Source organism: Amphiura filiformis, chromosome 17 (genome assembly GCF_039555335.1).
Source record: "Amphiura filiformis chromosome 17, Afil_fr2py, whole genome shotgun sequence".
In the NCBI taxonomy this organism is placed as follows: domain Eukaryota; kingdom Metazoa; phylum Echinodermata; class Ophiuroidea; order Amphilepidida; family Amphiuridae; genus Amphiura; species Amphiura filiformis.
The window spans coordinates 48708308-48733780 of NC_092644.1; the positions used below are offsets into that span (position 1 = coordinate 48708308).

The 25473-nt window shown below is 37.4% G+C and overlaps 2 protein-coding genes across 2 annotated transcripts in view; one reads left to right on the forward strand and one right to left on the reverse strand.

Moving 5' to 3' along the window:
• The window catches only part of LOC140137251 (ATP-binding cassette sub-family C member 4-like), a 108571-nt gene that overhangs the window by 33178 nt on the left and 49920 nt on the right, over nt 1-25473 (forward strand). Inside the window, 10 exon segments of the mRNA XM_072158898.1 lie at nt 347-385; nt 4495-4576; nt 4579-4616; nt 5212-5319; nt 19750-19966; nt 20740-20819; nt 21426-21576; nt 22564-22794; nt 23291-23391; nt 25183-25377. Coding sequence (XP_072014999.1) covers nt 347-385; nt 4495-4576; nt 4579-4616; nt 5212-5319; nt 19750-19966; nt 20740-20819; nt 21426-21576; nt 22564-22794; nt 23291-23391; nt 25183-25377 — 1242 coding nt within the window.
• Nucleotides 10937-16153, reverse strand: LOC140138270 (uncharacterized). Its single transcript, XM_072160183.1, has 4 exons — nt 15629-16153; nt 14326-14584; nt 13540-13626; nt 10937-12012 (listed from the first exon to the last, which is right to left on the reverse strand). The coding sequence occupies exons 1-4, from the start codon at nt 16151-16153 to the stop codon at nt 10937-10939; spliced, it is 1947 nt and encodes a 648-aa protein (XP_072016284.1).

The window sequence follows — 25473 nt, forward strand, 5'->3', positions numbered from 1 at the left end:
CTGTAGGAATCCACGGGTGCTGTTAGCCTTCTTGCAGATGTTGTTTACATGGGCTTTCCAATTCAGGTTGCTTTGAATGGTGACACCTAGGTATTTCGCCTTGTCGACAGTGCAGAGTGTAGTCCCATGGATGGAATATTGGGCATCAATGATCTTTTTCTTATTGGTGACTCTGAGCACTTCACACTTATCAGGATTAAATGCCATCTGCCAGGTCTTCTCCCAGGTCTGAAGTCGGTCTAGATCATCTTGGAGGGCAGTTACGTCATCGTTGGTTTGGATACATCTGTATAGGAGAGCGTCATCAGCGAAGAGGCGGATGCTTGATGTGACAGCATCAGGTAAGTCATTTATGAAGACCAAAAATAGAAGTGGACCCAATACGGTCCCTTGGGGAACGCCTGATGTTACGCTTTTGATGTGAAGCTCCTCTTCCTTCCAAGACAACCTTTTGGGTGCGGCCAGATAGAAAGTCACGGATCCATGCGAGAAGGTTACCCCGTACGCCAACATGATAAAGTTTACGCAGGAGACGCTCATGGGGACCCGGTCAAGGCCTTAGAAAAGTCAAGTAAGATGGCGCCAACCTGTTCTTTGTCACGGAGTCCCTCGGCCAGGTCGTTGATTGTCAGAAGCAGCTGCGACTCACAGGAGTGTTTTTTCCGGAAGCCGAACTGCTTGTCCGTAAGGATACCATGCTTGTCAAGGTGGTGAATGATCTGGCTGTGTAGGATGTGTTCCATTAACTTGCCAATGATGGATGTCAGGGAGATGGGATGATAATTCTCAGGCTTGTGTCTGTCGCCTTTCTTAAAGATGGGTGAGACGTCAGCTGTCTTCCACTGGGTGGGGATCTTGCCTTGATGTAGTGAGGCCTGAAACAGCATAGTTAAGGCTGGCGCCAATTGCCTGCTCCTTCTTTAAGTAGGTATGCAGGTATGTTGTCTGGGCCGCAAGCAGAGAATGGTTTGGTGTTAGAAAGCAACTTCCGAACTCCCTCCACATTGATTGTAAAGCTGGGTACAGTAGGGTGGATCTCCGGTCCCAGGTCTGGAAGTGAAGTGGTGTCTTCAGTCGTAAAAACAGAAACAAACTGGTCGTTAAGAAGATTGGCCTTAACAGTGCTGTCAGATTGAAGAATGCCATCCTTCATGATTGGGGCGACTCCGTGTTGTCGCATCTTTTGCCTTTAATAAAGGACCAGAACTTTTTGGAGTTGTTGGTGTCATCATCACAAATCATATTACAAACATAGTCACTGTAGGTTTTTCGACAGTCAGTTTGCATCTGCTTCTTCAGTTTCCGATATCTCTCACGGTCTTTATTGGATTTAGACTTTTTTGCTTTCAGGTAGGCCTTTTTTTTCTTTCTAGACAGTGATTTTAAATGTCTGTTTATCCATGGTTGGTTGAAACGGGTAGTGGCAGTTTTAGATGGTACACAATCATCCAGGATCTGTTGCAGATCTACAGTCACTCGATCCCATAACTCATCAATTGGAGTGTCCAAGGAGTATGATGAGGTGAAGTTGTTTGAAAACTCACTAAGGTGGGATTTGACTTCCGATAAGTCGGCTTTCTGCCACAGTAGAATTTTTCTTGGTATTGGTTTCTGCCGCTTGGCACGCACATCCGAGATAGCAAGCACCATTTCATGGTCACTTACCCCAGGCAGAGGGGTGCACTTGTTAATGAGTGATGGCCGGTTTGTTAGAAATAGATCTAATATACTGTCTTGCCTTGTGCAGAAATCAACAATCTGGGTTAGGCCAAGATCGTGGAAGGTTGCCAGGAAGCATCCGTTGATAGATTTCTTGTACTGGTGACCGCAGATGGATTCGGTTGGCCATGATATGTCAGGCAGATTGAAATCGCCACTCACCCACACAGTAGCACATGGAAATCTGGTCATGATGTCGCTGTATGGCTTGGCAACATTTCTGGGCGTAGTCCAAATCATTTCTTGGTGGTCTGTGTTTCGAGATGATAACCAGTGGTTTCTGTTGGTAAAGCTCAACCTTAGTGGCTACTATTTCACAGTCGGTAACAACTGTAATTTCACTGTCTACAAGATCATGTTTCGTAGCGATCAAAACTCCACCGTAGCCATCTGAGCGATCTTTGCGAAGAGGGGCGTTATAACCAGGTGGCATCATTTCGCTGCTCAGCATGTCCGGTTTAAGCCAGGTCTCGTTTGCTATGATGACATCTGGTTGACTGAGTCTACCGCTTCCCAAAAGCTTCCTTCTTTGCTTTACAGCTTTGCAAGTTGGCAGACAAAATCTTTAAGGGTCTAGAAACATTTTTCTTTCTGTTAGTTCTTTTTATGGGGATGAGCGTTGAAGCGGTGAACCAATATCCGAGCTGTCCGCTGCACTACCGGATGAACTGTGCCTACTTGAATTGACACTAGCGCTTGCTGGCATGGGAGCAGTTGGGTCGTGGTTTAGGCTGGATAGAGCATCAAATCGGTTTTCAGATTCAGAAACATAGGTGTCGAGGAGGGATGTGGAATAATTTGGGGTGTCACAATTAGCACATATCCATGTGACATCAGATCTGTTAATTCTGTCATACGATTCGGAAGACATGCCCATGCAGTCTGTGTGAAACCAAGTATCACAGGTATCGCATGCAGCAGCCATTCTTGTCCGAGACCAACGTATAGCCTTTTTGCATACACCACAGGGATATTTGGGGTGTATGGGCCAGGATTTGATTCAGTGTCACAAGATTGAGTTATAAGCAGGATACAAATATACAGTAAAACAAGTTTCTTATTCATGTGAACTGGGTATGCCTTAATGCTGGGTGTAGATAACAGGTTGATACTAGCTATAAAGGATGCTTGGAGCGACTGATGGTAGCAATGGTGATTTGGCTCAAACAAGCTAGCAGCTGGGTATGAAGCAGAGGAGTTCTGCTCAGACTGTCTATATGGTGCAGTAAACTGTTCATATGTACAAAAGTTACTTGCCAGGCATAATAAAACCAACAGTGATAAAATCAGGTAGCACTTAAACATTGTCACAAACTTCAAAGTGTTCACAAATAATGATGATGATGTTGATGATCAAAGACAAGGGAAACGAACAAGAGGTATGATCATGGGAAGGAACATTGGGTAATGGATGGGTGACAGAAGGTATCACAGCACAGTGGATTGCAAATGTTCATCAAAGTCAAGTCATGAATATAACAGTAAACAAGATGGTCGCCATATTGTTCATGCACTAGTCAGTCAACTACTGGTACTGTACTCACGAAGGGCCCTGCCCTATGCTGTGGTGCTTGTTGACGGTGAGAAGATAAGCTTAATGAAACTCCACACAATGGATCTCCAAAAACGATCACCAAAATGATGGAAACAATCTTGCATAAAAGATGGGGTGGTAGATTGCATCAGAAAGCAGGAAATCGGCTTGAGTCCGTAAAAGGACGATTTTAGGAAGGTTTAGGTGAGAGCAAAACAGAATACGTGTTCCCGCGACTCGTGACCTTTGACCTTTTACCTCACTGATATCACTAACCACAAGTTCCAAAGGGTTACTTACTTTATAAAGCCTTGAACAAAAGCTAATTATTTGAGCAACACATCACAGTGAAGAATGTAGAAATTGCAGCAGAGAAAAGGATTACTGGTCGATCACGATAGGATTTCAGTTCTTAATACTTAGAAACTTTTCTGATGAGTGTTTTGATCTTGTTTGAGCCCTCTCTAGCTTTTGATTCATCAAGCTACTTTGGGTCCAACCTTCATGTAATTATTTTGTGTAAGCTAATCCTAACCCTAATCCTAATCCTAACCCTAACTCTAACCCTAATTCTAATCCTAAACTAACCCTAACCAATCAATGACAGTACAGCCTGTTCAAGCCTATAAAGCAGCTTGCATGATTGCCTGCCCAATTCAACTACCTCCTTCGGCCGGAGACTAAGTTCAAATCCCACCTCTATTGGATAGCTGTGTTAACATGCCTATGACTGAAATCCTATTGAGATCGACCACGAATGGAAAATGCATCATTTATTGCAACATATAACCAGACCTGTATGCAGGGGAGGCGTGGGGATTAAAAAATTCACTTTTCTGCTTAAAAACAGGCTAACAAATTTCCAAGAATGTCCAAATTAGAAAGAAAATTTAACCAAGGGATCACTTTATCATGCTATCATTTTATCACGCTAAATTTATCAAATTAATCAAAGTGCTTACATGTACAAGTACTTTTTGCATGTAAGAGATTTTTGTAGGAGGAGAAGGTCCACATTTTGGAAATTCATCAGCCATTCCAAAAAGGACATCTTATATAAGAAATTTTTACTTATAAGTGGTCAGTATTTACTCTTAAAACAACATAATTTGTAGTTTATTTTCTTTGTCTGTTTTGCATCATTTGATGATAAAAGTTGTTTGAAATGATTTAATAAACATTTAGTAAGAACACATGTCTATATCTCTCCTATTTAGAAAAAGGAACTTGAGTCAGCTAAGATGTTCAAAGCAGAAGAAGCCAAGAAGGGTGATGTGACGTGGTCAACCTACCTCAAGTACTTCAATAATGGCACTAATGTATGCGGTTAATCATCTTGATATTCTTTATGCTGGGTGCACAGGTAAGAATTATAATGGGGTAGGCCCTATTCCAGTTGAAATACATACACCCCCTATGGAAGACATGACCTTAATCTTCCACACAGGGAGTGTGAATTTCAAATGGGGTTACTACATGGGTGAATCGATCATTTGACATTTAAACCATCTATGTAGAAGACTGAGGTCATGTCTTCCATAGGGGTGCATGATTTTAAATTGAATAGCCCAATTCATCACATACATGTACATAAATGTAAAAATAGTCCTCAGTCATTTAATGCTCTGTGTGCTAACCATATAGTCTTTAACATAAATAGTCAAGTTTTGAAATATTTTCCCAAAAGATCAAGACCTATCTTAAGAACCACTGAATGAATACTAGGTTTGTTTGTATTCAATGTAATGTATTTTTCATGCTAATTCCAAATATGGTCATGAAAATTTACATTTCTGAAATTTGTGAATTCTTAAAACAAAATTTGAAACTTGTCGTCTACAGTTGATAGCCATGTGGAGAGAGTTTAGTGTTCATAGCAGTTTTACAGTAATTTACTAGTTATATATACAACTTGTAGGTGATACTGTCCGCATGTACTTTTGTTTTATTTGATGTAGGTGGTGTATATTTTAGCTGACTTTTTCCTTGCTTTCTGGGCTGATAGCGAGGAAGCTGCTAGAATGATTCCAGAGACTACCACTCCATTATGGACACCTACTCCTATGGTATGTATGTACTGTAAATATACTTGCCAACACATTCTACAAGAAATGATCTTGTTTTTCTCTTTTTATAGTTGATTTTACTTTACTACAATGAAAGTTTGGAAACAAACAGTTCTAACATTAATCAGTTAGCATCTTACAGTTTTTGTCAGAGAAGAATGGCACTTGTTTACATTTTGAGTGCGTGCAGAGCATATACACGGAAGTGTGGTTCTGATTGGCTGAATCTATCGTCTGACAATCAAAGCAACAGACTGATAATCTGATTGGCCGATTGTGCGTCAAATCGTTGGTCGGCATAGATCGGCACCCTTGAAGTGAACACAAAGCTCGGCGTATGTCGCTCATTCACAGGGCACTCACATCAATCTGAGCAAGGGACTGCCGTCAAGTTCTTCTCTGAAACCCAGTTTAGTTGATATCAAGTTGATGGAACACTGCCCTACACACACCTGAAATTTTCAAATACATTAATTGGTAAGGACTGAGTAACTCAATTTATCATCACCCAGAGATACAAGATGGATGCTACTTCCTGTATCATGTCTGTTGACATTGTCAGAAGCCATCAGTCATGACATAATTGCTATAACAAATGTGGTCACAAACAAGGCACGAGCTTACGTTTCCATTGAGCAACCAGCGTCTTTATGAACGGCATTGTCCGTGTTTCATCGTTAGGAGGCGCTGCATATTCTATTTTTTCCCTGGGCAATCGCGCCCCGAAATTGGCTTGGTCACGTGACTCAGTTGTTAAGGGAATTGGTAACTGATATTTGGACTCTATCGATGCGTAATATAGGCGTGTTTTATTGCGTGAATGACAGCCTTGTTTCTAATCTAGACAACATTGAAGAAATCATGAAAATCGAGCAAGAAATGACCAAAATATGCCGTTTTTTTTCGAGGCGCCTATCAAAAGTTGTAGAATTTTCGGTCATCAAACTTGCACTCTTAGTAAAAAAATAATTTTGAGCTTAATAGACAAACAACCAAAGAAATTCAAACTAATTTAGGTATTTTGGATGTATTTCTAGGTGTAAAGTTTATTTATTTTGAAGAAAGTATTGATTAAATCACTACTTGAAGCAATCAAAATGTTGCTCGGAGAAGTTTAAATTTCGTCTTCGACGCCATTTTTGGTCAAAAACAGATGACTTAACGAGTCGATTAAATTCCATTTTTCTGCATATTTATGTAGTCCTTTAACAAAATTAACAGTTTAAACCAGTAACTAATTTGGTATTTGTTTAAAAAACAGAGCTTTAATAAATTTGGATCACCAGTTCATAACTTTTTACCCCATTTGTTGGGTCTACTCTGCGACATGGACACGGCAGGAAAAAAACAACGTGGACCGGGCGAAATTAACCTGTTGTGAAAGTTCGCGATCCGACACGCCCGATAAAAAAATTAATTTAAAAAAAACTAGATAAACAACCAACAAATCTTAGCCAGCAACCAAAACTACAATAAATTACCTTTCATATGATGTGTTCAAAATTGAATGAAGTATTGCCTAAATAGTATAAATTTGGGACACAAACATGGGGAATTTTGTAAACAAACTTCCGCATTTAACTGGCGATCAACAGCGCCGGTGCAAAATTCTGCAGTTGTGCACTGCTGTTGTTGATTGCCCTATGTACATGTTACAGCATCGGGACAATGGGGACATCAATGTTATTGATGCATATGCTATATTGTTAGTGGATATTTTCGAATTTTCTTTTGAGTTATTTTGAAAGGATAAAATAGAGATGTAAAACTTTGCATTTATATTTAGGAAATTTCATGATTATTTCTGATTTCATTCTGACAAAGCCCAGGAAATTATTGTTTTGACTGACACCATGATTGATGATTGCCCTAAACTTGCTCTTTTTAATATTCCATTTTTCACCTGATGTGGCAGGGATGTTGGTGCACATTTCATTGGGAGTAGTCTGGTGTTCACTTCATGGCGTACACACGCTTATTAAAAGATGCCCGCATAAATGCGCAAGCGAAACGGTGGTAATGCATTGACGTCGCTGTCATATCGGGCTGAAAAATGGTTTAGTATGTTTTGTTGAGCAAATCAAAATTTGATCATGGCACACTTTTCCTTACTTCTATCCCTCCCTTTCATTTGATTAAATAGAATACAATTCAAACATTGTGAAATCAAATGCATATTTATACGCTTGTACGGTTGCTCTCTTAAAATGAATTGTGTCAAAACTAAAATCACACAGACACAAGAAGATTTACTATTGCAGGTAACTTATTTTTAATTTCATCACCATCAAATCATCAATGTCATTGTCACAGACCACCCAGCCATCATTACTAGTACATTCGTTGACGTGTCCTAGTCTACTTATTGTCACTCGCTCCTGCCGAGACTCAAACCCACGATCATTGAAAACATCGTGGTAAAAAGGCGAGTGACAAATACCCATGCGTCACACAGCGTGCTCGCCTTTTCACCATGAGGTTGTTAATGATTGTGGGTTCAAGTCTCAGCAGGAGCAATTGACTGGAAGATAACACAGAATATTTCAACAAATTAACAGACGCAGTCCATGACATTATTTACAATATTGGTACGAGTGAACATAGGTCAAACAATTGGTATGCCAGTGACAATCTTTATCACACACAATGTAAATCGTATTCATTATTTCATTATAATTGAAGACCGAATTAAAAAGACTAGTTCGCGTATGACGTCCTGTCAAGTAGACCAAAAATGCTGTACGGTGCAGGTCAGCAATCAATCACGTTGCGCCTTTGCTCTGCCGTCAGACGCAAACTAGTCTTTAATTCGGTCTTTAATTATAACAATATTGGTATATAGATGGACGACCGACAAAAACACAATTTGGTATCGCCGGTGATCACAAGTCATCACACAAAATGAAAATTGCATTTAAAATCTGCCGCCTAATTATTTTATTAACAAAATAAGCAGTTTTTGGCACAGACTTAACGATATATACAGGTGATAACAAGTCATCACACAGGATGTAAATTCATTTCAAATCTGCCGCCTAATTATTTTATTTACAATATTGGTAATAGACGGACAATATTTAAGCAAATAATTTGGTACGCCGGTGATCACAAGTCATCTTACATTGTAATTCATTTTAAATCTGCCGTCTAATTATTTTATTTACAATATTGGTATAGACGGATGATAAAAAGCAAACGATTTGGTATCGGCGGCGAGTCATCACACAGAGTGTAAATTGAAATTCATTTCAAATCTGCCGTGTAATTGTTTTATTTACAATATTGGTAATAGACGGACAATATTTAAGCAAATAATTTGGTACGCCGGTGATCACAAGTCATCTTACATTGCAATTCATTTTAAATCTGCCGTCTAATTATTTTATTTACAATATTGGTATAGACGGATGATAAAAAGCAAACGATTTGGTATCGGCAGCGAGTCATCACACAGAGTGTAAATTGAAATTCATTTCAAATCTGCCGTGTAATTGTTACAATATTGGTAATAGACGGACAATATTTAAGCAAATAATTTGGTACGCCGGTGATCACAAGTCATCTTACATTGTAATTCATTTTAAATCTGCCGTCTAATTATTTTATTTACAATATTGGTATAGACGGATGATAAAAAGCAAACGATTTGGTATCGGCGGCGAGTCATCACACAGAGTGTAAATTGAAATTCATTTCAAATCTGCCATGTAATTGTTTATTTACAATATTGGTAATAGACGGACAATATTTAAGCAAATAATATGGTACGCCGGTAATCACAAGTCATCTTACATTGCAATTCATTTTAAATCTGCCGACTAAATATTTTATTTACAATATTGGTATAGACTGATGATAAAAAGCAAACGATTTGGTATCGGCGAAGTAGTCATCACACAGAGTGTAAATTGAAATTCATTTCAAATCTGCCGTGTAATTGTTTTATTTACAATATCCATGAGGCAGCTATTTCTATCAACTTTCTTTGTACATAAAAATAATAGCTGCCATGTGACTTCCATGTGTTCTGATAGCTTACAATCTGCATCAGAGAATATATACACCAAAAATGTCCATAAGGCAGCTATTTCTATCAACTTACTTTGTACATTAAATAATAGCTGACATGTGACTTCCATGTGTTTTGATAGCTTACAATCTGCATCAGAGAATATATAAACCAAAATGTCCATGAGGCAGCAATTTCTATCAACTAACTTTGTACATTAAATAATAGCTGCCATGTGACTTCCATGTGTTTTGATAAGCAATTATAATCTGCATCAGAGAATATATACACCAAAATGTCCATGAGGCAGCTATTTCTATCAACTAATCAAGTAAATTTTTAACATGTTTAAGTTTCATCGGTTCAAACAGGTGGTGGCCGCATTGCATTCTCTAAATTCAGTAAATTTTCATTGTCAACCATGTAATTGAATGGGATTATTTTGAAATTTTAAAACGCTTGAAATATCACAGACAAATGGGCCTATGTTAATAAGTAATATAAATACAAGCTAAAACTGTTGGGGTTCGATAATGAACCCCACAAAACTAACCAAGTATATTGAAAATGCCATACGGCCGGGCGGTTTCACAAGTTGCCGGCTCGATCATGTCATCCACCACCTGGGTTCAAACAAACATGTCAAGATTGTACAAAATGTATTTACATTTTGAATTAACTGAATAAATGCATTCTCGACCGGAGTCACAGGAGTACTTTTATGTCAACATTTTGTCAACAAGTCGATAGTTCTTTCTGACATGTCGACAAGTAAAAACATTCAATGACAGCTCTAGTATTATTGCTATTTCATCATGTAAAGACTAAAAAATCAAACACAGTAAATATGTGGAAATTTTTGCACAACAGTAATTTTCACACTGCAAGCTGTGCAGCTACTGTAAAATAGAAACATAAATAATGAAATAATAGCTGCCATGTGACTTGTTTTGAGTTGATCAGTACTAGTGAATATGTGCACCAAAATGTCCACAAGGCAGCTACTTTTATCAACCAAATTTGTGTATGAATTAATAGCTGCCTTTTGTTACCCATGTAATGTGGCAGCAATTACATGAACGGAATCAAACAAGTAAATTTTTGGTACGTTTGGTCTGTTCCAAATCACAGCAAAAATTTCCACATCTGCAGTACACATGCTACATCACACATTATGACATTATAATAAATAATAATTGCAGCATGATAAAGAGTCAATATTGCATTGTACCTCACACTTTAGCTCATTAAAGTCAAAATTGCAATCGTTCCATGGGTCGATACGCAGCAGTGAGACTTGGGAGTTTGTTAAAAGCTATTTTAGCTGTGGAAGAGTTGGAGCGCTGAATATATTGTGCTGACGACAAATAAGTTTTGCTTTTGCAGTTTTGTTTTGCACAGTACAAAACATGCGGTCTAACTTATTAATGTAACGGATGGAGCGATTCTATCGTCTGTTCAGTCAGCATGCCTATAGTAAGCAGTCGTCTTACTTGTCGCGGAACTTCAACTGTAAGATTGTGTAGCTTTCGTTTCATGTTTGCTTGTGGAAAATTAACTGGAAACCAGTTTCCGTAACTAACACATCGCATCACGAGTATTTCCACCTCATGTGCACAGAGAGTTCTTGTTATAAAGCTCATAACACTGTCCAAACTTTGTCAGCAGAGTTATCATCTTGACTCGTAGACTATCCGAACTGAATTTCTTTGCACCATTTGGAGTGTCTATCTCAGTTACTTTGAAGATGGATGCAAATTTGTGCACATTATGATAGGATGCAAGTTTTTTTTTTTTTTTTCCAATAAGACACCCACTGTGATACACAGCTCGCTTCAAAGAAAGACTATCCAGGACTTCATCGAACTTTGTCTTAAAGGGTCCTTTTATGCGATCCAACTCAGCCGTCGTTGCCTGCAACTCTTTCTCCTGTTTTTTCAGAGTCTGTTTTGTTTTGGCTATGTCAGCTTCATGATCTTTGATGGTTTTGCCGAGTTTCTCAAACTGGTCTCTGACACCCTTGGCGAGATCACTTCCATACGTATATGAACCGTTGGAATTCTTCTTGAAGAATTTGGCACGTTCCTTTATGATGTCAATCTTGTTCTTCTTGGCTACTGAAATCTTTTCCTGAATTCCTTCAATCTTGTTATTGAGATTCTGACACTTCTTAAGAATGACTTTTTCATGATTAAAAACAGTTTCAAATGGAGAATAGTCTCCATGCGCTTCTTTAACTTCTTGATCCAGAGCTATTGCAGTATTTTCTACAATGTTCAAAACCTGAAGGCCAAGGCCAAGGCTGATGTGAAGGGGACTAGTGCTGATGGTATCTACCGTGAATTCTGGTCCTCTAATGAGCGGCGGATGGATGCAATTATTAAACTTCTGGGCATGCTTTTTGTTTTCACCAGCCGCGACATACTCCTCGTATTTGACATGACATGCATCGAAAGTCCTCAGAAAGTCACTGTCATCTGGTAGGACTTTGCTTCTACCTTGAGTCTTATCCTGATATTTGGGAAATATGTGCATAGCATGTGGTACACTCTTGGGCATGTCTGTGGTAACAGCAAGACATGAGTTACAGAAGTATTTCCCATTCGGCCCACTGACGCCTAGAAACTTCGCCACCCATTCCCAGTCTCCGCCAACAGTTAATCTACCTTTGGTGAAAATCAGATCTATAAATAGGGAAACAGAAACAGAACATACAAAATAAGCTTTACATGGAAATTACAATTTAAAAAGAAGTTATAGGCCCTATAAATTACTTGTTATTCAAGGTTGAAACCGAGAAATACTGCTACCAAAAAAAAATGCTATTTTTGGATCAAGTTGTACATTATTAATGGACAGGAACTTGGATACTCTATGTGCTATCAGTAATCACGCTCAAGTTTTTAAAAAAAGTCAGAAAAAATCATCGACCGACCTTATTTTTGTCCAAGAAAAAAAGACAAACTTTCTTGTTAGTGGCATATTCTCAGGTAGGACAGGTAAAACAACATTAGGTGACGAAAAAAATTAACCCTGTTCTACGGGCCCGACCGCCCCAGACTTTGAACTAATGGGGAAACAAATTTTTCCTGTATAATGAATGCCGACCCAAATTTTTGAAATTTCAGGAACAATTTTTTTTGTATTTTCTGAAATTGCAAATTATTTACAGATTGTGGTGATTTTTAGGGTTATTAAAAAACAAAAACTAATCGACCCTACTTGAAAGGTCCGCCCACCTGTAGAACAGGGTTTCTTTTTTCCTTCGCCTTACTGTCGATTAGCCATTACATCTGTTAACATGGTTAATACAGGGTGCAACAGGAATGGAATGCTATGTGCTACAAGTCTAACATCTATAATGATCACTGAATTTCTAATGTTAATAATTTTGTACTGTGCATGTACATGTATGGTACTATAAGCTATTATATCCACCAGATTTTGAAATCGGGATCTTTAAAACAGTCGATATTAAACATGAAACTTCTAGTATCTCAATTTTGACTCACAATCACAAATGTCGTAAACACAAATTCCTGAAAAATAATAGCTTATTTTACCATACATGTACAATGCATCACAAACACACTGTACCTTTTTCTGTATGGTACCCCCAACATGATGATGAATTTGAGGGTAATTTGAATTCACAACTCCAAAGTAGAAGAATCAACTCATTGGTATCCATTTTAAAACATTAAAGGCTACAATACAACAAGATATGTGAACAAAAAATGGTTTAAACACTAATTACAAATTACATGAATAATGTACAAGATTTGTTATCTGTGCAATGTTTATCTGTGCAAACTTTACAATGTGTAGTATTATTTTTTTTAATGTAAACCTTACAACCCAAACAGGTGATAAATTTAGGCGTAAAAAGTATTTTTGCCGTAACTTTACCAACCCTTCAAAGTAAAAAAACAAAAGAAAAATTCATCCCAGTTTTCAAAGAATTTTTTGGCCAGTTACGGCAAACAAATCTTTTTTTACGCCTTACGGTGTACCAAAATAACAAGATCATAGTGAAATTATCCCGGAAATTATACAATGAGCACAGTTTTTGACAATTTACAATTAAATGACGGTGCTGTATTACTGTACTTTTCCCCTTGCAGTGCCGCCGAGAGCCATTACTGGGCCCCTTTTAAGATAAACAAGCAGGATAAAATAATAAATACTAGTAATCAAAAATGAAATCCCACCTGATGGTTCAGTAATGGCTGCAGAGGGTACACATTCCACATCAAACTCTGTTGGTTTCTCTCGTGTGCCATGTTGACTTGCTCCATCTGCATTAGAAAATGAATATTTTTATTTTAAATAAAGTTTATGATAGTGCACTCTTTCATGTTAAAGTCTAAATCTCAATTTACTTCATCACAATTCAGATTTTATGCAATGCAGAATTTACAAAAACAATTAAATATTGTTCATGTTGTTCAAAACTGTAAGAAATGTTTCAAAGTGCCTAAGTTTAATTTGTACAGAACATGTAAAGTAAATGCAAAAAATAATGTTAAGCATGAACTGTTTATGCAGTACGAACAATTTACAAATTACGCGAGTGCAGGTGATGTGGGAATTTTCATGCACGCTTAGGTAACAAATTTCTTCTTATAGACCTGCAATAAGGAAATAATTCACATTAGGCCTAAAAAAATTGTTTGATTGGTATACCGTAACATAAAAAAATATAGGGTAGGTCAGTCGGCAATTAAAAAAAAATATTTTAAGCTGTAATTGTGTATGATAAAGACCTTGGAACTTTTTTCTTTCTTTTTTATTTTAATTTTTTTTTAAATGTTTTTTTTAAAATATTTTTTGCCAAAAAAATAAGAAAAAAGTATTGGGTCGGGCCTATTTTTAGGGTCGTTGGGTTACACCAATCAAACAATTTTTTTAGGCCTTGTCAAAAATGTCGCAGAAACATGAAATGTCAAAGCATGAAATTTCAATGCCACGAAAACATCATGTATATAATGTCATACCTGTGCCATCCTGTTCATGATGTGGAGTTTTTTCCTGCTTCCTGATGCTTCGTCGCCTTCTTGCACACAGTCGCCTCTTTTTCTTGGGCCCTGGTGATGTCATGTTTTTCTTGCAGTGCTGGCATTCAGAGCTTACTTTGTCATTCTTCACATTTAGTGGCTGCAGTGGAGTGAAGTTCAGGTCATCTGATTGAAATAAAAGCAAAACAGGGAGCAACAGTTTAGTAAGGACTTCATTCTTTTCATTTTTGTACAAAGTCTGATGGTAACAGTGTCAAACCGTTGACAAAGATACTAGTACTATTTAAGGCTGTGGTCTTGTTTTGAAAATATTTTTAAAAAATGACCAGCCCTATTTTAAAGGGTTTTTTTCCCTCGGATAGGATGGGTAACTATTAAAACAACATAATTATTGTCGAGTAAAAAAAAAAAAAAAATAAATAAATAAATAAAATGAACAAAACCTTGACTGACTGACTTGATTTTTTAGCCCATTACGGTAAACAAACAAGTTTTGTTTACTCCTAACATGCGGATGGACATTTTAAGTACATTGTAGGGTCAGTCATTTTCTGTTTTTTTTTTTATAATTATTATTAAATTTCTCGTTGATTGTCCATGATTTTAGCAAAAAATAAAATCACCATTATCAAAAATGCAAATTCTGGAAATTTTGGTCGGCGGGCCCGTAGTAGTTTACTGTGTGACGCCTTTTTTTGACATTTACTGGAAACATTATTGTTAGGCCCTGAAGCGACAAAAAAACAAAAACATGTTCTATGTGCGGACAGAAGTACATAATTTCTGGAGGCTAAAATCCGCTAAAATAACCCTAAAATTATCGCCAAAATCTCGAAAGAATTTTTACAAATATTTACCAAAAATTTCAGCCAAAAAAACAGCCCATTTCACATGATTTTTGAAAAATTAAAAAAAAAATTCTCAAGTCAAAAACAGAAATTCTGGGTCGGTCGGGACTGTAGAACAACAAAAAAACCCTGTCCTATGTGCGAACAAAAGTACATACACATGTAGGGGGTTGTTTTGGTTTTATTTTGGTTTTTTTCTGGAGGTTAAAATATCACTAAAATCTGGAAAAAATCTGACGAATTTTTACAAGCATATTTTCCAAAAATAAAAAACCAGCTGATTTTAAATGATATTTGACAAATAGAAAAAAAAACATTTTCAAAAATGGAAATTCTGGGTCAGTCCAACAATCGGGCCTATAGCAATTTTTTTTCATCACATACAGGGCTAAGGATAGAATTTTATTGCAGTCTTAACAAAAAAGTTTGCTTACCTGGAGCAGGTTTCCGCTTTGATGGCAGTTGGGTGAAGTCAGGCGCTGTAGTTTCAGCTCTCCTATTTTGCTGCACATTTCATTCAGTTGCTGTAAAATGGGCCCAAACACTTCTTCTATATTTTGACGATTGTCTTTTCCTTCAAAAAATGCTAAGAGTTTACATTGTTTTATGGAATGCCTGCTTCCCTCACCAACGTTTATAACTTGCAATATGAGTTTTGTGCTTTTCCCCCCCTTGTCAGCTGATATGTGGAGCCAGAGCGTGTCCTGCGGCACATTTTCAAGCAGCTTGAGTAACCCAGCACTATGTAAATCATTTACTGTTTTCTTCACCACTTCCTCAATATTAGCAACACGCACAAACTGGATTTCATCCCCTGATGATGACGTAAAAGTTCCACATTCATATTCGAACTCCATGTTCCGAATTTCTTGTTTTAACTGTCCTTCAGTCATGAAGACGTCGTGGCCTACTTCTACTTTTAAAGTTTTGCGGATTAACCTCCACATAGTTTGAGTCATCATTGACCGCAAAGCGAGTACCGTTTCTTTATTGAAGCGCCCAATTATGTTAAGTCCAGCTTCTTTTGCCGCTTCAGTAAATCCAGCCTTATCGCGCTTTATGACGGCCACATTTTGTGAATGTACATCTTTGTTATAATTATCGGCAATTAGTAGCAGGTGCTGTATCGCCACGTACCTCGGCTAAAATTTTAACGAGTCTCTCAATGAGCTTTGCTCGTCTTGCCTTTGTGGATTCTGCGGCCTTCGAGCTTGATGTTTGGGTGCTTGGAACCTCAAGCAGTTTGGTGGGTTTCCCACGAGGATGGTTGACTATAAGTAGTCCATCTTTGTCAACATTTGATTGTTTATTCCGTACAAGTTTACTAAACAGTTCCTTTTGCGGCTGGGACAGTGGTCCACTCAACGGCACATCAAATCTTTTTTCAAGATTGTCCAATTTTCCTTGTATTTGGTCATACTTGAACGACAAGTCATTTATGAACAATTTAAAGTCTGTACGTCCCAGCGTATGTGCATGCATTAAATTAATTACACTTTCCTTTCCACAATATCGCAATATTTTAACAACTACTATTTTGGGCAGCTTGTGATTCAGGAAGTCAGTTGTATCAGTGGACTTGACATCAGCAGCTTTCTTTTTCTTTCGCTTTGCCTTTGACGCTGTTGTTGGTATGCACAAATCTGACACTGACAGTCGTTTTCTAGTGTTTGAAAGAGTTGATGATCTCGGTCTAGCTGGCGTTTCATTTACTTGTACATTCATTGGCGCAACAATAGGGCTTAAGTTGATTGTAATGAGTGATCATGTCTATTGGCACTGGTAGAGCTATATGGTGGTGGTGTAAATAGTACTGTCCTTGCGTGCTTACCCTGCGAGTGCGATGATGGCGTAGAATAATTACATGATAGTGGTGAAAGTACCTTCTGATTCGGTCGAATACCGTGTTTTGAATGTACCATGTAACCTGTTTTTCCTTTACTATCAAGTAAATCATGAAACGCTTTTGTCGCGATTGTTTCTGTATTTCGTTGTTACGGCATCCTTGCATGTTGGACAAAGCCAGCCTCGTCGATTTTCAGCGGCTGCACCGAAGCAACATTCAAAGTCCGATTCATATGGTATAGACTTTCGAAAGGAGCCTGGACTTTTCCTGGCACTACGACCGCATATACAACAAATTTTTGGAGCCATAATAAACCTAAAACTATTGCGATTTACGATCGAAAACAGGCTATTACTTGTACACTACGGCCGCGAAATCGTAGTCATGCGAGCCGCCATTTTCCAATCGATCATCGACAATACATCGATATCGCCGCCCACAATGCTTTGCGGGCGTTGGATTTTGGAGTTTGACCTTGGTGACCCCAATCATTGGCCGAAAATCGCCGTACGTGGCGACGTCAATAAGTGGAGGGTCCGTACGCTCGTGAAGGAAACAAAGACACCTGCATCTGAAGGAGTTGTGCGACTATGGTGTGACTGTGTATTTTGCATGCGATAACCATGGTATTTGCATTGGCACATGTAGAAGGACTTTGCTCAGAACTGAGTTCCAAAGGCTCAAGAAATTACTCAATTATAATTGAAAGGACATAATTCCAAAGAGATTTTAAGAATATTATACATGTCAAATTATGAGCCCCTGTGTGTGTATTTTGAACAAAAAAGCCATGTTCATGATGAGCTTCAATAATTAAATGATAGGGCTAACCACAAACACACCTTGATCGTGGATTTGACCTGTCAAGTAATATAAGTTTGTCACACCTAAATAAGATGCATCATCTTGATGTGCTTCCTCTATCTGTTCATGTGACCTTGACCAAATCATGTCAGTCATTGTTCTTTACATTATATGTCACCTCATCATGCAAAATGAGTGCAAAGATTGGGAAGTTTCAATTATTGTGGGATTATAAGATGTGAGCACACCTGTAGCCAGAAGTTTTTGTTAATTTGCGGAATTACCCAACCTTTTTCCAAAATAAATTTGCTTACATGTAAAACAAAATGTAGACTTATGCCCCAAGTTTAACATGAAATGGTGTTTGCTTTGATAATTAATGTATCTTTCTAATCTTGACCTTCTCTTGCACACTATAACATTCCCCCTGAAAACTGGACTTTTTGTCAAGGGTGTGTATGACTGTTAGCAAGAACATCAACTACCGGAACAATTCATCAGTTGCAGCATGGTCTAACTCTCGAAATGATATCTATGATGGGGTTACCAAGTTTTGGTTCAAAATGATCGTAGTAAATCCCTACCCCCCAAAAAAAATAGGATTTGAATAAGGCCAAAGAAAAAAGGTTTGTCTCAAAGCTTATGCGTGCATTTGTAAAATCACGCGATTTGAAAAAAAAAAAGAAATGCAGAAATATTTGTTATTTCAAAAAAAAAAAATTTTTTATAGTTTTTTCCTGAAAAATTCGGCGAAAATTAGATTTTTTTTCTCAAAATACCATAAAAACACCAAGTCGGGCATAAAAAAAATAATCGCATTTCGCATTTGAGACAAACATTCTATTTTTTTGGCCTAATAAATCCAGCAATATTATTAAGATACACAAACACAAGATGAGCACTGAGCTTATACAAATACTTTTTATGGCCTGGAAGCAGACATTTTGAGAATTAAAGGGTATGCTAATATTGTCCACTGCAGCAGTGCAACCTGAGCCACATTTGATCTGCTAGGGACACAGCTGAATGGAGAGAGTAACATATAGTGTGTCATTCTAACACCTTTCAGTGATACATGAGATAATCAAAGTCATCCTTGCACATATAAACTGTCATCGCATTAATTTGTTGTTTGATACAACTCTATATACAAGTCTGTGAAGGAGAAGGAAGCACCTGTATTCATGGGAGTGTTGACATGGGTATAGGAGGAGATGAGTTATGATCAGTTAGGTTTTCAAGAAGGGTCATCAATAATTGGAGCATATAGCATTGACGAGGGTCTGCAGTAACACTAGAAAGCAGTTACTTAAGTTGGCAATAAAAGAAAACTAGTGTGCTACCAGCTTGTTTGACTTTGTACTAGGCAAAGGTGGCCCTTCAGTTATGGCAAGTGTTGTTTGGTTCCCATGCATGATCCAAGAAGATTGTGATAGCTTAAAGTGATCCCATTCAGTGATCCCAGCTCAAGTGTAAAAAATTTAAATTATTTATAAATTGATTAAAAGTGAAGAATAAGTTATTCAAATTATCATTTGGTATTTTTGAAATGACAAATTTGGCAAAAAACAAAGAAAACATCAGTTGAAGCCCCATTCAAATACATGTAGCTAATTAAGATATTGTCAGTATCTAAATTACAGATTCGTGTAAAATGTCTTATTTTGTCTTAAATACACAGCTTTCGGCTGAACCACTGGCATGCTATGTTAGCACCTCTATGACAATGGCAAAGGTATCAAAATCTGAATTTTGATGATTTTTACGATCATCCGGATGAGCAAATCACTGAATGGGCCTAGTGATATAAGGCTCTTATGTTCTTGAACTAGACCCCATTAAAAATGTAAATTATATTCTATATAATCTTAATCAAAGTAATCTAATTTGTCTTTGATTTTCCAGACGACACCTGATAGTCTTGAGGACTTTAAATATAACTTAACAACAGAAGAGTCAGCCTTCGTCTACGGGTTCTTTGTGGTGCTACTGCTTCTCATGGGTCTCTTCAGAGCTTTCTTAGCATTCCGTGTCATGATCAAAACCAGCAAGAATCTACATTACAAAATGTTCAAATCAGTGGTCAGGTCTCCTGTGCTATTCTTTGATACAAACCCAACAGGTGAATACACCCTATTTATCTAATGAGCTATTCCGGTTGAAATCCATACACCCCCCTATGGAAGACCAGACCTTAATCTCCTACACAGAGGGTGTAGATTTCAAATGGATTCACCCATTCAGGTAACCACATTTGAAATTCACACTCCCTGTGTGGAAGATTAAGGTCATGTCTTTATTATGGGGTGTATGGAATTCAACTGAATAGCCCATTTAACATCACATTCATGTCCTTGTAAAACTTCTTGTAAATTATTTTCCTTTGATTTGTCTTATGATATTTTCTATTATCTATTAAAACCAGTTGGTAGATTAAAGTATATTTCACCCTAAACCTAATTTTTTAATTTATATAGCATACTCATGTATCAGAAAGTAATTAAAGCAATTGTGATGTGATCAAGCAAGTCAGTCGGAAGTCGGAAATATTGATATATAGCCAAACAACAAAGGAAATATTATTATTTGTTTCCTATTGTTTGGAAACTCTTTAACTGCTCATATCTTTTGAACTGGTTGTCCAAATTCAATGTAGCTTAGCAACTGCTGTTTACAATCCATAAGAAACTGAAAATTGAATATGTCCAACCTCAGACTGATCTTGCTTGATTACACCACAATTACTGTCAGTATTAAAGTTTTGTCAGTATTGTTGTTATCATGTTACTGTTATCAATGTTGTTACTTTTATTCTAACCATTCAACATGTTTGTAGTCTTTCAGTTCCATCTATTTTCACTGAATTTGTTCACTGATTTGGCTTATTATTTGCAGGAAGAATCTTGAATCGATTCACCAAAGACATAGGATTGATGGATGACCAACTGCCAACTACATTCTTTGATTTTGCTCAGGTACATGATTATATTCCTTATAAGATACTTAATAATTAATACCAAACTACAATTCCGGAAGTAAATAATGCATAACTTGAGCAAAGCTTTTCAAATCAGTCCAGATGCACTTTTAGTCTTACAGGCCAATCTTATTGGCCTGGCAAAAAAGTTGGAAAGTTGTAACGCAATATGTACTTACCAGGCTACCACACTGCAAGATATCTGAATCCCAATGGTCCTATTATTCTTGGACTTTACACATATTCTGCAAAATGTAAAAACTACTTGCACCAGAAGATCACATGAATTTACATTCGTTCAAGTTGTTGCATATTGTTATAGAAATATTTCATTTGTAGTAATTGTCCTTAATGTAACATTAGGCTGAGGTTAGTGCACCTCACGCTCTGCATTTAGCAGTGTCCTCATCCATCATCTCCCTTTCATAGATGTCTTTCATTCAAAATATTTGCTCTTATTGTATATTATATATAACCATTATATTTTATATTTACTTTTTCATTGTATATTGTTTTCATGATGATTGGGTAAATAAATTTGATTTGATTTGATTTGATTTCAATAGCATTAACTTTTCTGTTACATCTCTATCTTCACTTACAGCTATCTCTACTCATTCTGGGCGTGGTCATAGTCAACATGTTTGTGAACCCATTCACTATACTCTTGGCATTACCATTAGGTGTTATATTTGTGTTCTTAAGACGCTATGCGTTGCTCACAACCAGACAAGTCAAACGTCTAGATGGAGTCAGTGAGTATAACAGTCTTGTTTTTGTAGCTGAAGTTGTTGTTAATCTTATGTGGTGTTATAGCAAGATGCGGTTCTGTAAAACTGTTCAGTAGCTTTAGGATAAGCCCTTTTGCAATTACAACTGCGCATGTGCAGAAACGAAGTCGCCAAATAAAATTAGAGACAAACAGGACGAGGCTACTGTACATTTTCAATGGGGTGAACTTTGACGTTTGCATAAAAATGTTTTGTACTGGAATTTTGCTGACAGTTTGGTTTTCACAGGAAATATGAATTTGTATTCACAGGAAATATTAACATATGTAGGAATGAATAAAAAATGTTTTACAAAAATGTGTTTTTGAAGTGCAAAGTTCGCCACCATTGGAAATGCACTGCAGCCTCCTCGTGTTTATCTCCAAAAAATTGGCAAATATTACCCACAATGCATCATGATTCTGGAATTGTGAATCATCTTATTGAAATACATTTTAAAATAATAATCTTATTCTACAACATAGTACTACTGACCAGGGACAGAGGATCTGGACTTCAACTTGTCTCTTAAAGTTCTTTACTTAAACTTGCAATATGTGCAATTTCTTAGATGTCAATTTGTGACTAAAATTTGCAAATAAATTCCCAAATTATTGTACAGGTTTGACCCCTTTACTCACTACTATCAGTCATTTGAAAATGGCACAGTAGCACAAATGTGCAATTTTACACCCCTTTGGATGCTAGTGTGATATGCCTAGGGATCATTGATGTCAAGCATGCATTGAGGCAGCTGCACAAGCGGATACTTTACTTAAAACATTTTTTTTTATAAAATGCTAGAGTGAACAAATGTGTGCATGTCTACGTCAGTGTTTTGAGTGAATGCTTGCAATTTGAATTTGAGCCTATTGAAATATGCACTGACGTCACTGACTTGCCACAGTGAAAAAGGTACTATGTGCTATTTTTTCAACTTCAACTTTGCCAATATCATTTTCTTACTTACAGCTCGTAGTCCAGTGTTTTCTCATACCACCTCATCCCTCAAAGGCATATACACAATTCGTTCATATCAAAAACAAGAGAAATTCAACACAGACTTCTGCAGACATCAAGATCGTCATACAGAGGCTTGGTTTATGTTCTTAGCCACTAGTAGATGGTTTGGAATCAGACTGGATCTTATTATGGTTATATTTACCTGTGGCATCACGATTGGAGCAGTACCTCTTGTTGAATGTGAGTTTTTGATCTGATTGGGATGGAGTGTAGGTTGTACAGGGATGGTGACATAATATGGAGGTCCAGGGAGCAAAGCACAATATGCAATGCCTTAACCCTAAATCATTTCTGTTTTTGAAAGGGGAAGGAAAGAAGCAAAGAAAGAAGAAAAAGGAGGAGAGGTTTTGGGGTGTTGTAGCACCCCCCCAAAAAAAAAGATCCTTTCCAAAAAGTCCATTTTTCAGGATACATACAGGGTTAAAATGTCCAAGAAGGTCCAAATGAGAAAATTAACAAAAGGACAATTTATTTTTTTTCCTGTTAAACCATTCAAAATAGCCCAAAAGTCTATTTTTAGGGGAGTGAATTCTATACCCACCCCAAAAATATCCTGCATACGGACCTGGTTCTGTTATTATAATCAAATGTATGCTCTTGGTTATATTATCATAGGAACTCTGAGGTCATAAATTTTGTACAGTATTAATGCTGAATTTGTATATTGTTTTTACAGTTATAGAAGCTGGTTTAGTTGGGCTGATACTTAGTAATACTTTATCTCTTACCACCGTCTTCCAATTCTGTGTACGTCAAAGTGCTCTTGTTGAAAACCAGGTAAGTTTGGGCTTGTCAAGTTGAACAGGTGTGAACTTCAAATGGGGTTACATGAAGGAGTGACACCATTTGAAAGCTACACTGCCTGTGTAGGAGATATAATGAAAGACAGAGATAAAAAGACTAAATCGCGTCATATGTCAATCAAACTCGAGCACAGTTTGTTTACAAGTGTTGTGATGATGAGTTCCTGAACACAGCGGTAAAACAGGGCGCCTTACGGTTAATTTTGCACCTTCAAATGCACAAATCTCTCAAATGTTAGGTCTCTATCATAGGAAACTTTATTTCCGAAGGCACCATGTCAACAATGCCTAGAAAAGTTGCTTTATGCCTTGTAAAAGTACGTAATTTTATGCCATTTTATTCCTTTTCTCCGATCAGCACCAGATGAATCAACCTTCCTTTTACACGCTATTAACCAATCAAGGGTTGTAGGGAATTTGATTGACAGTGATGTCAGATGCGATTTAGTCTTTTTATCTCTGTCGTTTATTATATATGTCATGTATTCCATAGGGGATCTATGGGGTTTAACTACACTAAGCCAAAAAAGAAACTTATAATTTTTCACAAGGTCGTATCTTAAAATCCTGTCCATCAAAATTAACCAAAATTACACACAGGATTGCCTCAATACTCTACTCTAAACACATGTCAGTAACAAATCAGTTAGCCAACTGACACAACCGCAAAATGCACTGATATGGAACAACTTCCTGGACCACATTCACAGCCCTATTGGCACCCAACAAAAGAAATCTGAGAGAATGGCATCTTGAATCACAGGTCACAGCCAACAATTTTAACAACATTAAGTTAAAAACATTAAAGAGAGTCACAACAAACTTACCAGGATCATCATGTCATATGTCCAAACCAATAATGAAGTCCTTTAGTAACGGGAAGCATGGGGCAATCTTCCCCAGGTGTCATCAGGAACTTGGTTGGATGCAGGTGCACAGCATGTGTGCAAGCGCACGGTGGACATACCCATTACTAAAGGACTTCATTATTTGTTTGGATATGTGACACGATGATCCTGGTAAGTTTGTGATCTGTTTGTCTCTGTTGGTAAGTTTGTGACCTCTGATTCAAGATGCCGTTCTCACAGATTTCGTTTTCTGGGTGCCAATAGGGCTGTGAATGTGGTCCTGGAAGCTGTTCCATTTCAGTGCATTTTGCTATTGTGTCAGTTGGACAACTGCTTGGTTACTGACATGTGTTTAGAGTAGAGTATTGAGGCAATCCTGTGTGTAATTTTGGTTAATTTTGATGGACAGGATTTTAAGATACGACCTTGTGAAAAATTATAAGTTTCTTTTTTGGCTTAGTGTAGAACAGCCCTTTGTGCAGTTGATTCATCCTATTTGAGAGGGTGGTGAATAATTCTTTCTGATGATTTTTTATGTGAGTGCAAGAAAGCCGTATGTGCAATAGCTGCCTTTGTCATTTAAATTATGTAACACTGTTAAGGTATCAAGTCTGAGGGGACAGGGACTTGAGATGCTTCCAGGAGCAACGTTAATCACCTGATGAAGACTCTCAAAACCCATGCCTCATGAGATTAACATTTGGCAACTTGCATCGGTCAACCTTTTGCCTTTCCCTACCAATGCCCCTGCCAATGTAAGCAGGTGAATATTGAGGCTGATACTGTGGGATGCAAGAACATTTTTATACTTTTAATGACACTGAGGAACAGTGATAATATATGGTGCAAAAAAGAATGAAAAACATTGTTGCTATAGTTTAACTGTTAACCAAATTCTTCCCATTTTACTCATTCAGATGACATCAGTAGAAAGAGTAATGGAATACTGCAAGTTACAATCAGAGGCTCCACTAGAAATCCCTCAAAATAAACCAGACTCATCATGGCCTCAATCTGGCAACATTGCATTCACATCTATGTCACTAGCATATTCAAAAGAGATGCCAATTGTACTCAAGGATATTAACTGCCAGATAGAAGCTAAAGAAAAGGTATGAATACATTTACATAGATAAGAGAGAAGGGGATGAGGGGCAGAACGAGAAAGAGACTGACAGACAGACAGACAGACAGACAAACTAGAAAGA